At 44.2% G+C, this 15,689-nt stretch overlaps 1 protein-coding gene across 1 annotated transcript in view; it reads right to left on the reverse strand.

Moving 5' to 3' along the window:
- Positions 1-15,635, reverse strand: part of FAM185A (family with sequence similarity 185 member A) — a 74,259-nt gene extending 58,624 nt beyond the window's left edge. The window contains exons 1-3 of the mRNA XM_019543971.1: positions 15,365-15,635; positions 13,154-13,263; positions 3,499-3,591 (exon numbers count right to left, since the gene is read on the reverse strand). Coding sequence (XP_019399516.1) covers positions 3,499-3,591; positions 13,154-13,263; positions 15,365-15,635 — 474 coding nt within the window. The remainder of the gene's footprint in view (positions 1-3,498; positions 3,592-13,153; positions 13,264-15,364) is intronic.
- Positions 15,636-15,689: the final 54 nt, after the last annotated feature.

Below are 15,689 nucleotides of genomic sequence, written 5' to 3' on the forward strand. Positions count from 1 at the left end.
CCCTAAGCATAAGCTCCCCCGCTGGCCCCTTGTGGACATATGCCAGGATAATTCTCTCAAAAAGCTTCCCCATAATCGAGGTAAAACTAACTGGCCTACAGTTTCCTGGGTCCTCCTTCCTCCCTTTTTTGAAGATGGGAACCACGTTGGCCCTCTTCTAGTCCTCTGGTACCACACCAGAACACCACGAGTGCTCGTGAAGCTGTGCCAGGGGTCCTGCAATGACCTCAGCTAATTCCCTCAGCACTCTGGGGTGGAGATTGTCCAGACCAGCTTATTTAAATACGTCCAGTCCCTCCAGAAATTCCCTGACTGGATCCTCACTGACCACTGGCCTGGGCGCGCCTCCTCTGGGGCTTTAATTATGTCAGGGTATTTTTAGGCAGCCTCTCATGCTAATTTTACAAGTGTCGAATAAAACAGCAGTGGACCTGATTTTTCTAGGGCAATACAGAGTCAGAATCATAACTCCATACACAAGTCTGCTCAGAGTAAAACCAATGCAAATCTGGTTGACTAATCTCATTACTGTAAGGGAGTAAATCATAACAAATGCCTTAGTTGTATTAAACTTAAATTTATGCCAATGTAAATGAGAAGAGCTAACCCGGTAAATTGCAGAACAAGACAGTCTGCTTTGATATAGATTCCCTATACCAAGATCAATCTTATTAAAAAAGAACAAATAAACGGACCAATTCCTGGATCTAAGAAAGGTGAGTTCTAGAGAGGAACATGCAGGAGTGAGGGGGCACACCAAGATGACATGCTCCTCCAGGCCGAGTCTGCCAGGAGCCTTAGAACTAACTAATAATTAGCCCCAAAGGAACCACTACACCAGCCAAGGAAGCACCAGGGCAGATCTGCTCATACCCTTTCCTCCGCAGACTCCGTGCTGAAAAGCCAGGCTGGGGATCCACAGCGTTAACAGAACCAAAGGAAATCTCAGCTGCTTAGTTAGGGAAGTTACAGTCTCTTTGCACTGCTGAAGCATGGGCCAGCATCTGGACCAAGGAATGGATAAATATCTCCTTATCATAAAAGAAAGCAAACAAGGCACAATTGCATGAAGCCTGCCTTTTGGTGCCATCTGGTGGGAAAAAAAATGAACTATTTCTACTTTAAACCAGGTTTGCATTAACCTTACTCTTCTCACACTTTTTGACTAGAATTATACAGCCATGTGAGACTCCTCATTCAACACTGTATTGAACTGCCCAGAAATATATAAACACTTTTGTGTGTGCATGTGTAATTTCTCTCTCCCCTAGGTTATGCACAACAATTATTATACCTAATAATTTCACAGTTACATTGTTACATTGTACTGCCCACTGGCAGGGGGTCAGACTAGATGATTCATTGAGGTCCCTTCCGACCCTAGCATCTATGAATCTATATATACACATAGGGCAGAGACTCCCTATGCCTGAAGAAGGGTGACTGCACCCGAAAGCTTGCTAAGAACTTTTTTCCAACTGCTCAGTTCATCTAATAAAAGATATCATATCTACTCAAAGAACCTTACCTACCTATAACCTAGGATATGCTTTTTGTTAAAACTCGGTTGCATAGCATTAGGTACATAATTTCATGGGTGGATGTAGGATACAGACTAACTGGCAAAAGGATCCAAACTATATCATGGGGGGGACTCATTAGCTAACCTGTTCTGCTAGGATCTTGTATAACACTTACTTAGCTAACCAAACATTTCATATTCTGCCAAGTACCATAAAAGCTTTAAAAAAAAAAATCCAATATAAAAATATACTCACAATGAAGAGTCGTCATCTTAGATTCAAGTAAATAAGGTATTCATATTGGAGTAGAGCTCAGAGCAGTGATTCTCAACCAGGGGGTTGTAGCAATCTGGGGTGCCTTGAGAGCCTTTCAGGTACCACAGGATGCCACATAATGCTAACACCAGAGGTGCACCAACATATTGGTGGTATATCAGATCACCACCGATAAAAGGAAAATTAACATCATTGGCAATAAGCTTTTTTTTGGCTGGTGCAGCCACTGTCATCAGTAAACGCTGCATACATGCATGCACACAGCCACAGCCACAGCATGCATGCAGCCCAGCAGCCTGGAGAGCAGTGTCTGGCCATTAAGTCTGTGTGAAGGAAGGGACAGGGGAAGGGAAGGGGCATGGGGGGGCAGATCAAAGCCCCCAGTGTTGGAGGGAGCGGGGCAGGGGCAGGTGCTGCTCAGCCAGGGTGGTGAATATGACCCCAGGAGCAAGGTGGAGCTGTGGGCAGCTTGTCTGGTGACACAGGAGGGGCTGCTGGCTCCCAGCTGCTGTGCATACCCCCAGGGGAGGCATGGGGGTCATGTGCCCTCCCAGATTTTCATGTGGGCTTAGGGGGGCTGCATGCTGTGGACTCAGGGCCAGGGACTGCGCTGGCCTCTTTATAGTGGGGGGGACTGGACCGGGACTATGGTCAGGGTGGGTGGTGGCAGTGCTGGGAGAGGCAGCCACGGGGCCACCCCAAAATTCCCCCTAGCTCTTCCTCCCAGCACCACCACCACCTGCCTGCCCCCACCCACCCCAAGCCCAGCCCTGGCCCAGTCCCCTCACTGGGAGGAGGCCAGTGTAGCCCCTAGCCCCAAGCCTGCAGTAGGCGACCTACCCTCACCCCACGCACAAATCCAGGGGGCACATGCCCTCCATGCCTCCTCGGGGGGTGGAGGGGGGAGCACACAGTGGTAGAGAAATGCCTGCTCCTCTCCGCTTCCTGAAGATGAGGCGCCCATGGCTCCACCTCGAGCTCCACCCCAGGGTGGCATCCACAGCCCTGGCTGAGCACCTCCCTGACTGTGGGAGCCTCCATCTGCACCTCCACTCTCCTTCCTCCCCACAGACTTACCGGCTGGATGCTGCTCTCCTAGCTGCCGGGCTACATTCTTGTAAATTGACTATCGGAGGATCTGTATCAGTCAATATGGCTGGTTAATAATCAACCATCAGTATCAGTCAATAAAATCTTTATCAGTGCACCCCTAGTTAACACTGTTAGGCATGCAAACATGATTCATAAGGTAAACCCAGAGATTTCACATAAGAATCCAGAGTGCTAGAAAAACATTCTGACTTGTGGTCTTTGAGTTCTTTGTTATAGAAAAATTGCTGCATTACTTCTCCATTATCAAAAAGGCGGGGCAGGAGGGAAGACTAAGAGCTGGTATTTTCCAAGGGGTGCTTTGAGCCTAAAAAGGTTGACAACCACTGACCTGGAGACTACACACACACACACACAAGACAAGTTCTGCTCTCAAGCCTGTTTCAAGAGACAAGCTAAAAATAAGTAAATAGGTGACCAGTTATATTGCACAGATGGGGAGAACACAAGGTAACAGTGATGCATTCCCATTAGCTGCCTGGGATCAAGTTGCTGTTCATAAGCATTCCTCTGCATTTACCTACTTTGTACCAGACAGCTTGAAACAGAATTCTAACAAACTTTTGAAGAGAAAACCTCCTTTACTTACACTCTCCTCCATCGCATGAATATCTGTATTTCCCTGAAGACTTCCCAGACCAATTATTTTGCCTCCATTAGTTTGTACATGGATTGTATGACTCTGGGGGAAAAATGTAGAAAATATACATTAAAATAATTAAGTATCGGGTTCTGATTATTTTGTTGGTTCAAATTCCATTGTTCAAGTCGATCCTGACCTGCAAATCTCAGCAATTACACATTTGGGGCTTTTCTGAGAAGACTGCTAAGTGTGTTAATTAGTATCAAAGGGGACACCCTTCCATGGCCAGATCCAGAGGGGGTGCAGTGCTCTCCTTTGGCTGGAGCACGCATGAATTCCCAGCATTAGGTCTTTCTAGAGCCCCTACTTTTGTATAGCTTTGGAGCTCAGAGAGTCCACTCCCTTCCCCTGCTGCTGAATTCAGCAGGAAGGGGGAGGGAAGGGAAGGATGAACAGTAGCAGCATACGTGCCCTGGGCTCCGGAGCCATGCAAAAGCAGAGGCTCTGGACAGCCCCTGCCTAATCAACTGGTGAGCTCAGAGTTCCCTACTCACATAGAGCCCCAGCTGGAGCCTGTGCTGGCAAGACAGTGAGCCCAGAGCAAGCACAGCACAGCCAAAGTAGGGGGAAAAGCCCCATCCACTGCCCCATGCCTGGATCTGCTACTGCACCTTTATCTTATTACCGGGCCCAAACACTCATTTTTCCTTCTGATTCAAAATGCATAAAGATCAATTATTCTAACCCAACCCTCTTGTCAAAGCAAGTTTTGGAGCCAATGGTAGTGCTATGCCTTGTTATTCTGCATCCTAAAACCAGGAATATATATCTACATTACAGTGTAAAGCAAAGCTACCCAAGCTAGCACTTCAAGAGCTAGCTTGCATACTGGGAGCAGTCTAGGCATGAAACACAAAGTTCCAAGCAGGCATATTTATCCTAATGCAAACATGCACCTAGATTAAGTAGGACTTCAACTGGATTTGTAGATTATTGAATAGGGATTAGTCCTTGGAGTGCTTACCACATGCAAAGTCTCATGCATACAAAACAATTTCTAGCACTGCCAATGCTTTGTAATTAAACTAAACAATTTATTTCATTTTTTTTTTAAGGACATCGAATAATAAAAGCAAATTTTCACCCCTAGAGCAGGGGCTCTAGAAAGACAGAGGAATGACACTGACTTCTAGTGCTCGCCCTCTTTGTTCCAAAGAACTAGAGCTATTTGGCTGTGGCACAGAACTAAGATGAAACATAGCAAAGAGACTACAGGAAAAATGCACAGAAAGATGGGAAAGATGAAAAACAAACCTAAATTAAATTCAGACGGACAGGAAGTCTACTGCAGAAATGGGGGACCTAGTTAGAGTTTAAAGATGAATGGGCCTTGAGAGACTGAAAGGAAGGATGTTCACAAAGAACATCACAGTTAGGAACTATAGAAAAATCTTCTACTGTTCTGAAGGCATGTTAATGTGATTTGCACCAAATACAGATATTAAAAAGAATGATCTATGCCAGAACTGTTTCAAAGACTAATCATACTGAACTCCTACAACAATTCTAAGATTCAAAAAAAACCTGTCATCTATGGGACCCATCTAACAACAGTGTAAACTTTTGCTTAATTTTGCTTCTGTATTTTGCTGGAGTGAGGCATATACTTGTTTTTCATTAAAACAGAGCTCTGGGGAAACAAAAACTTCACCATCATCATCTAAGACAGGGAGAGGCAATTATTTTGGCTGGAGGGCCTCTTAATGAGTTTTGGTGAGCTGTCAAGGGCTGCAAGGTTGGCCCTACCCCTTGACAGGTGCTGCGCCCCATGGTCACCATCTTGGGACCAGAAGTCCTGACTCTAATCCCTGACGTTAGCCACCAAAAGTACTCCTTTTGGGAGGGGAGGGTTGCCATCTTAGAACCAGAAAAAAACCAAATCACATACTAAAAGTCAAACACCTACTATAACATATTGTAAATTACAAAAAAACATTTGTCAGGATTTATGTTTGTGTACTGTATATACAGCTGATTGCATAATAGCTCAAAATGAAGTCTTACTCTTGTATATTGCATGTGGACGCATGTGTGTGTTGGGTATAGAGTATATGTGGGGGGGGGGGTTGTGGGGACCTGCCACACACTCCCCACCATGGTACACAGCCCCTGCTGCTGCTAGCAGAAGCAGGCCCTCTGAGCGCTTGTGACCCACTGCAGGCTGGGGCTCTGCACCCCACTGCCCTTGCCTCAAGACCTGTGTGTTGGCTGTGCCGTGCCTGTCCAGTGACAGCAGGTACAACATGGCATCACACAGCTCACAAGGCAACAGCAGTAGAGTGCAGAGCCCCAGCAGCCCATCTCCACCCCATGCACAAATCCAGAGGTTACATACCCCCCCCATACCTCCCCTAGGGTGCATGCAGCAGTGGGACCCTCTCCACACCCCAGGACGAGCAGTCTGCACCTCCATGCCATGACCCCTCCTGGCCACGGGACTCCATTCACCGCAGCCCCTGTGCCACTCACCGCTCCCTCCCTTACCATGGGGGCCACGATCTGCCCCACCAGACCCCTTCCCCTTCACAGACTTGCTGCGCATCTGTGTATGCCGCCCCCCCACACCCCACTGCAGCCACCTGGAGCCTACACCTGGGCTGCTCCGTCGCCCTCTGAGCTGCCACCACTGTCCTGTAGGGCAACCCAGAAGTGGCAGGGACAGCGGTGGAGCAGAGCCTGAGCACAGGCTCCAAAACCACATGACCGAATAATGAGTTAAAAAAATTAACTTGAACAATGATTAACATGTTAATAGCACTTGTTAACTGAGATTGACAGCCCTAGTAAAAACTGCTTTTATAAACTCAAATCAAATGTATTCAATTTTAAGTGATTTTTTTTGACCAGATGACAGTGCTTAGTTTAAGACAGAAAAGTGTTTTAGGGGAGGGAACCTATTTTCCAACATGCAGCATACTTTAATGCTGCATCTAAAGGCTTCTAACAGTACACCCAGAATAACTTAATTAAAAACAGGAGAGAGATAAATTGTATCATCATAATTTAAATTACAATAATATAAATATTATTAAATTGTAATAATGGCAATAATGTAATAATAATGACAATTTAATAATATCAAATCATTACAATTTAATAATATCATCATAATTCATCAGAAACACTGAATGCTAAGGGATGTCTAACATCTAAATCCAGGACAGTAAACAAAGTTTTTTAAAGCCCCAGCCTTCTGTGAACTCAAGCAACCTGATCTATCTGTGTGTGTAGCTCCTACGAGCACAAGCATTCAAGACAAAAAGCTGCTGCAGCTGAAGGAAGGAGACAATTTGCAGTAGTCAGTGAGAAGTTAACAATATTTAGGAAACTGACGATAAGGCGTCATACATATTACTACACTTACCCTCAAACAGGCAAATTCTAGTTTGGAATTTTTCATGTTGATGTAATCTGGCCTCAAAGCTCAGAAAAGTAAAAATAATACGAAGCATGGCTGTGAACCTGATGGCCAAAGAATAAGCTACCTTCCAACAACCTCACAGTCTCTGAGGAACACACAGCATAGAGCTTTGCTGTTGAAGCAAAAAAGGAATTATAAACAAAAAAACCCTTTACTTTTCCTTCATTTGAGCCCTACTGATGATTAAATAAGAACTGAGAAAAATGTTGAAACAGCTTATTTCGTGCTGAATTTAGAATGAGCTATAAAACTCATTTATATTTCAGGAAAAAACCCAGCATTCTTCTGAAAAAAGAAAAAGTAATATCTGCTGAGGGCTATAACTCAGAATCTGAGGACTAATTCTTGTGAAAAAATCTGTTGATGGTGCTCAAAAGTAATTCCAAACATATTTCCTTTAAAAGACCATCAATGTTATTGGTAGGACTACCTGATATTTTGTTCCCAGTTGCTGTGAATGGACTTCCTTCTATGAACATCATGATGTTTTATGAATAGCTTGTGACAACTAAAGTGAGGCATGCAAGCAGTTCTTTATTGCATCCAATTAATGAAGTGGTACAAAGCTCACCTCAGTCAATGAAACACTATCTAAGAATAAGGATCTGTTTTTTGCAGCTCTTACTCCAGGTCTGGTTCTTAAAACATGAAATTACTCAGCAACTTCTATTCTGTTCCTTTATAGCTGTCCAAAGAGACTGTTTCTGCATTCTTTCATTCATCTAGCCTCCCACTACTAATGCAGGAAAAGACCAATACAATAAATTGAGTAGATGCAAGTAAAGTTTTAGTAGCCATAATGATTTTTTAAAATCTTTTTAAAACTATCAAATGGCTTGACCAAGAAATGAGATTGTTGCATTACTGATAAGCCCTGCTCCTGAAAATATTTAGCTGTATAAGCAATACATATGAGTAACTTTACTCTGTAGGCACTTTCTCAGAAGTCAGCCTGGCTGAGAGTGATGGCATCACTCTGCCCATAATTTTGTACTCCTTTCTGCCATTGTAATCAGGTCCTTACTTACCAGTACTATGACCTGGGCAAAAGCAGCAACCAGGAGTTTACTGCTGCTGAGGAGGGGAGGGTGTCGCTTCCTATTTTGCCACCAACACATGTGCTGACTGGGCATCTAAACACCAATTTTTTAATGGCAAAAAAGGAGCTGGCATCTCTCAGCAACAGAAACCTCCTGCCACTGCCCTGTGTACCACCTCTACTGCTCTGTCCTCTTCACTGCCAGAACCAGAGCTGGAACTGCTGAAGGGAAGGTGAAGGATGTGGGGATAGCAGAAATGCAAGATGGGAGTGCGCCAAGGAACCCTCCCTCCCCCAGCTCCATTCCAGTGCCCCTCCTTTAGGCAGCACCTAGGGCTTGTGTCTTGCTTATCCACTCATCATTATACTGCTGATCACAGTTACTGCCACTAAAATGAAAACTAAAAAGGTCTCAGATTAAAGAAAAAAAAAAGCTTCCAGTTAATAGGGGTTTTAGTGTACCAAAAAATGTTCAAGTTACATTTTAGCACATGTTTGAATCCAGCTCTGAAAGCATTTCCTTGTTTTTTCTCTCTTCTTTACGAAGCGTTTAATTAATAAGAGGAGAAAAACCTCATTCAGGGCTAAATTCTTGGCACTACCTTGTATTATTCTGGTGGGAAAAACTGCTGAACTTTCCATTGGGGGTGATCTTTCCTGTGTCATTGGAGACCGGCTAAGGCAGGTTTAAGAGGGGAAGGATCATGTGCGGTCTTCAGATGTTCTGAGGAGACAGGAAGGGGGGTAGAGGTAAAGAGTGTCTCACTCAGCTGGAAGAGATTACAGTAGACTTGGGCACTACACAGTTGTAATTCATAATGGGGCAGGGGTGGAATTAGCTAAAAGATCAGGAATGTTCAACTTCATACCTTACAGGCCTGTCTTCATTGGGTTTGGCAAAGGTTTTAGCTGTTTATTACTTGTCAATAAAAGGACAATAAATATACTTTTTTTTTTTTTTTTTTTAAAGTTCTAGGTTTATGGAAACAAATATATAGTCTGTGATTTATAGCCTCTTCTTGTAAGCCTCTGAACAGCCAACTTAATATCCTACTTCAAAACTTTCCTTTTCCATCGTGCCTCCAGTGACCTGACACAAGCCATGCTGCCATTGTGACTACCATACTGAGTAAAACTACCCAATTGTTTCTTCATACCTCCTCCCATATTTTTTTACATTAAGACTGTAAACTCACTGGGGCAGGTCATCTTTTACTCTCTTTCTATACTATCTAGCCCAACAGAGTCTAACCCACAGCCAGATTTGCTCAGCTCTCTGGTAATAAAAGCTATAAATAATTACATTTATTATGTAGAGTTTACCATAGAGATCACTTTTAGAAAGCTTTTACTAAAACTACATACTGGGAAGATAAAAATCTGCAAAAATATAAATAGTCCCTGGCTCATAAGAGGTTCATTCAGTCTACAGCAGAGGTTCTCAACCAGGATGCTGCAGGGCCCCATCAGGGATGCTGCAGCAGCAGTGGCCAGGTAAAACTGCCTATGTGCTCCTGCTGCATTAGGGGTCTATTCAGCCTAATACAGGCAGCAAAGCTGCCTCATGCTGTGCAGCTCTTTCTGATCTGTTCCCCATTGCTCCTCCCAGAAACAGGTGCAGGTAGAATTATCCCATCTGCCTGTTCCCTGAAGGAGCATTAGGGATGCCAGACCACAAAGAGCTGCACAGCATGAACCAGCTCCACTGCTTGCTTTCGACTCACCAGAGCCCTAACACAGGAGGAGCATGGCACAGCCCTTCCTGGGCTGGCTTTGCAGCCTGAGGAAGTTTCACTGCAGTTGTACAACCCTTCCCCAGCAACAAATCCTGCATAAGAAGCATTCAGGTAAACGGAGGTAGCACCAAGAGTGGTTCTCACCCACGGGTGCCACTCCATTAAAAAAAATAAAGGGTGCTTTGACCCTGAAAAATTTGAGAAACACTGGTTTAGAGGCTGTTCCTATTCAAGCTGACAAGTATCCCTTTAAGTGCATGCCCACAAACCATAAGGTTAGAGTACCTTTCTCTTCTGTTGCATTTTATCTACCAAAAGTAATTGGACCTTTAAGTAAGTGCATCTGAGCACATATCTGGGCATGTTTTTTCTTGCTATATATTTTTCCTCTGAAATACAAACTGTACACTGGTGTAACTCCATTAACTTAACTATAGTTAATGCTGACTGATACCAGCTTTGGACTCACTTTGAATATTCTTAAAGCAGCATGATGTGGTGATGTCTGAAATTTTCAATATAAAAAGGATCATGTTGATGCAGCATGTGGTATTTAACAGTAAGTCAGATAACTCACCTGACAGTGAACATATAAATCTGTGAATCATAAAATGCAGGATCGTATGAAGGCTAGTGTCACAAACCCACCCCAAGTAGGAAAGATCTCGCAGTTCAGATCTCGTGAAGAGATATTTGTCCTGGGTTTAACTAACCTTGTGCTTCCTCTTTCAAAAGCTGTAAGCTGTATTTGTCAGCATCATTCGTATTGCTGTATGGAACATGACATTGTATGCATCTAGCAATTTTGTATACACCTAACATGATTTAATCAACAGGTTATAACCAGATTCCCAGTTAATGGTTACCGATATATCAAAAGAACTATGGTATCAAACCTAATGAACAGGGAGAAGGCAAAACTATTAGCTAATTACAGGGACAAGAGCAATTGCTAGTCTCAGACACATGGCAGAAGGGGCGATTATTGGAAAGGGCACACAAAATACTGAGGGTATCAATCTGCCTGTAAAGAGAAATATTAACTTCACAGTAAGTATATTCCAGGGAAATGGGCCATTACCTGGAAGACACCCCAGGTAGGAAAGCAGTTTCTGAAGAATTTGGACAGTCACCAGAAAATGGATAGTACAGCAGAGACAAGGAAGCTGGTTTGAAGGTATTTAGGAGATGTCTGTAAGGCAAAGGTGTTTTGAGATGTTCTCATGCCTTGTGGGAAATGCTGGTTCCCAGCTAGTCACCTGGTCTCTGAAATTCTACCAGGACTTTGAAGAACTGTGCTATAGTCAGGAAAGAGGACAAGAAATTCTGTTTGTTTTTGGTTCTGTACTCTGCCTCCAAACTGGTTCACTTTTCCTTGTACATTTTTTTCTTCCAGGTACTACAGCATTTTGTTGCCTAACTGCCTGCCTGCAGTAAAGTGTGATTTCAGAGCAAGCAGTATTCCAGACATGCCTCTTCTACAGAGTGGGGGGCTCATAAATTTTGAATGACCTTGGAGAAGACGCTTCGGAGCTGGCAAAGATTGCCCTGTTGTAGCTGTGGAGTAGGGCAAGTTCAACTGAGGTTTGTGGGGATGAGGAGTCACCCTGGGGGAAACATTAATCTATTCTTTAAGGCAAGCAGCAGTATACGAGGAAGAAACTTGGGGCTACAGGGAGACCCCACAGCAGGGTCTGTGACAACCAGAATACCGAAAATTCTTCCAGAGTCCTTATTGATATCATAAATGTATCAAATTAAATTTCAAAGTCCAACGAGAAATATGATCCCAGAAAGAAAAAAAAAAAATCCAAAAGAAAACTTTGTTATTACATTAAATTAGAGCATAGGCTGATCCTGGGAGGTACTGAACTCCTTTGGATGACTGCTGTCAGCAGTCCTTCCGTATGAGGATGACAGTCTTCCAGTAGGTAGGAAAGTCAGAGGTCCAGAGATGGCTGAAGAGACCAAACTGAGATCTGCATGTTCAACTGCAGAAATAGCATACAGTTCCAGAAGGAATTAATGAATCCTGGTGATGTCAGGAGACATCTTTCCCTCTCTCTCTCTTACCTATTCCCTCCGCAGGAAGGCAAGTTTGCTCAAAATGGTTGATACCTTGATGTACTTCACAGCACCACTGGGGATGATTCAGCACTCAGGTCTCTCAGTATTGCTTTCAATATCACATTTCTTCAGATTGGCCTTCAGGGTGTCCTAAAATCTCTTATTTTGCCCAGCTCTAAAACAATGATCACTGACTAGTTGGAAGTATAGGATCTGTTTCAGCATCCAGTTATCAGGCATTCTGATGACATGCCCCGTCCAATACAGCTGGTGCTGTATAAACACGCCTTCAGTGTCAGTGGTGTTTGCTTGAGCCAGAACACAGGCAATCATTCTTGTCCTTCCAATTGATATGGATGATTTTCTAAAGACATTGCTGTGGTACATTCCAAGGCTTTCAAGTATTTCTGATATATTGTCCAGGTTTCACATGCATACAACAGGGTGGGGATGACAACTTGGTAGACAAAAAAATTGATTTACATCCTGATATCATAATCAAAGACACAGTTCTGGAGATGTCCAAAGGCAACACTGGCAGATTTTATTCAGTGTGGAATATCATCATCTATGTTTACTTTTTGGGAAAAGTGACGCACCAGGTATGGGAAATACTCAACCTTCTTCAAGGACTACCTTCTAATTGTAGTATGTGGGAGAGCAGCTACATGGTTTGGGGTAGACTGATAAAGTCTTTTAGTTTTTGTGAAGTTGACAGAGAGTCCAAGCATTTCATATGCTTCACAGAAGCAGTCAAAAGTGACCTGGAGCTCTTCAACTGAGTGGGCACATGATACAACCATCAGCATACTGAAAATCAGTAACTGAGATGCTGACTTGAGATGGAGGTCTACCAGCAATGAGATGCAGAATAGCTACGATATGGATGAGAAAAAAAACGATGTAATCACACATCTTGCTCGATTCCAGTTCTAATGGTGAAAGGGTCAGTTTCCAAAACGTCGCTTAGGACAGCTACTGTAACATTGTCTTGGAAAAGTCTTATGATGGTAACAAGTTTTGGAGGATATTTTGCAGCATTGCCTCATGATGATGAACTTATATTTTACACTTGCTGAAAAATCAACAGATTGAGTTTTTCTATTACTTCTAAGATGGATTTCACAGCTTCCTAGCTTCAACAGAGGTCAGTATTTCTCTGGATCAAGTGATTTATTAACTTGACTATTACAATCTATGTACTAAAAATAATAAAATTAACTATCACACATCACATTCTGCTTCTATGAGCATATTCTGACCTTTACAGAACCCTGTGTTGCACAATAAACAGTTGCTTTAAAAATAGTGAAGGTGGGGAAAACAGACTTCTTTTACCTTTATGGAATGTAAGATGCTAGTCCCCTTCTCAGTTTCTATTCTGCAGTTCTCACACTCCATATTCTGAACCTTTACACAGCCAGTCCCCCATGTCTTGATATCCAAATCTAGAATTTAAAAAAAAATTAAAAATGAGCCTTTGTGATCAAATACTACAGTGAGGAAGATTATTTTGCCTTGAAGCCTAGGAAACAAACTTTACAAAATAAATGAGAAAAAAAAGTCACTGCACTAGAGAATACTTTATTATGTCATGCTCATTCACAGCTTTGTCTAGTTCTATTCCTTATCTGACCAGTGACTCTCTTTGACAAAGTGATGATCTTGCAAGCCACAACAGCATCCAGCAGCATGCTACTGAAGGTCTTTTACTACAGTTTCAGAGGTGTACTTGGACATTCAGGCTGAGGTATGAAAGGTAACTGGGCATGATGCTAATTCCATCACTCTAGAAATGGAAGTGCCCTAACTATGTTAGCCTAATGATCTATTCGGCTCAGTCGCACCTTTGTCTTGAAATAGCATCCAAGTTCTGAGAGAAGACCACACAATCAGGGCAGGTTACCTTACCTGGTTACTAATCAGCAAAACCAATGGCCTTGGTACCTATTATAGCAGACAGTAATGGCATGAAGTAACACAGAAGCAACTTCTTCAAAACAGAATACGATCTGTATTATAGGCAATGCATAGAGATATGAATTTAAAATGACAAAGAGGCCTATACACACACCATCTGACCTATGATTGGCATTCCCCTCACTCTTAAGGAAACCCGATAGCTTGTATGCATCTCCATTCTTTTCAGATACAAACTTACACCATTTTTGCGACAGACTCCTCATCTGTATTACTGTTTATCATTATTGTTCACAGGCTCCCAAAAAGAGAATGCTCATAGGTGCAAAGTCCTTTGGAAGTGCTGGGTACCAGTTAATAACTGGGTAAGCGTAACTTGAGGAAATAATCAGAGACAGTTTAGATTCTGGGCTTCCATCTCAAGCAAACTAAAGGTGCAGGCCTGTCTTTAAGGTTTCAGCAGTGACAGCCTATCCCAAAGAATGGGGCAAATGGCAGTAGGCATGAGAGGCTGATCATAGCAGCGCTCCTTTAGAATGTGGCAGCTGCTAAAAGATAAAGCTAGAAAAGTGGATTATGTTCTTTACAGCATGAGAGAGAGAGCGTGCGAGGAAGGAGATACGGAAAATGAATTATGAGCAACTTAAATCTACCAGCTGACTTTGTTACATGGGGGTGCATCTACACACGCACTTTACTGAAGATGACTAATTAGCTCTGCAGTAAAGTATCACCATCTACATGCGTGCCAGCATTAGGGTGCAGTAAATAAACTAACTCCACTGTAAATAGTACTGTTGGGGATGCTACTATGTTACATCAGAGTACTTATTTTTTGAAAGCCAACTAACCTGGAACAAGCAGTATTGTGCAACAAAAAGGATCTCTTCTTAAACTTCGTGCAATTTAGGCCATATCTTGATTCTTAAGTTTGATATAGTTACTCTTGGTATCATGAAGCAAATGAATCTCTTAATTTTTTCTGTATTTAATACAGCTAAGTTTGTGATGCTTTCACATAGCACATCAGGCACGTATAGTTCCTCAGAGGCCCTGGTTTCACTTACCTGAACAAATCTGTCACTCCACACGCCTTTTTTGCAGGAGCTTTCCAAAAGGGGTGCAGGTATCTGAGGCTGTAGCCTGGTCAGCTGCTACGACCAGGCTACAACAAAACCTACCTGACCTCAGAGCATGCAGAAACCACTCTGCAACCTGGGAACGGGTCCAGCGCATCCCCTAGCAAACCCGCTCTTCCTGGTTTTGTAAGGACTACTGATGGGTCCTCAGTGGAACGAACCACAAGCGCAGTCTGCATCCCCAGCCCCCAGGGAAGACAAGGAGGACAGCAACCTAGCAGCGAAGTGCAGATTGGCGCCCTCTCCTTACGGCAGTGGCTCCCAACGTCCGACAGCTTGCGCACAGTGGTGCGACCTTAAGTACCACCAGCACGTTTTTGTCATGAAAAATTAAATAATTATAATAAATGTGTTCGCACGCGTACGACAGACTGGGAACCGCTGCCTTGAGGGAAGTGTGCTCCCTGACTGAGCCCTGCCACGGACCCCCTCTTCCCCACACACCTCGCGAGCACGGGGCTCGCGCTGCCCGCCCGGGTCCCGTACGCACCGAAGCAGGCGGGCGCTGTCACGTCCACGGCGCCACCGCCCCCGGCGGCGATGGCCACCTCCTGCTGCGCCTCGTCGTAGCGCACGCGGAGGCCGCCGCCCCGCGCCCTCACCAGCACGCGCTCCGCGCCCGGCGGCCGCAGCGGGTCGAGCGGCCGCACACGGACGGGGCCGGGCAGCCGCACCGCCAGGCGCCCGCGCGGGGCCACCGCCAAGGCCCACGTCCACACCGCGGCCCCCAAACGCCCCCAGCCCGCGCGCACAACCCTCATGTCGCTCAGGCCCCGGCCGCCGGGCCGCCGCGGAGCCTTCTGGGAACGGTAGTT

This window comes from Crocodylus porosus, unplaced genomic scaffold (assembly GCF_001723895.1).
Source record: "Crocodylus porosus isolate Cpor-Errol unplaced genomic scaffold, CroPor_comp1, whole genome shotgun sequence".
NCBI classification, from domain to species: domain Eukaryota; kingdom Metazoa; phylum Chordata; order Crocodylia; family Crocodylidae; genus Crocodylus; species Crocodylus porosus.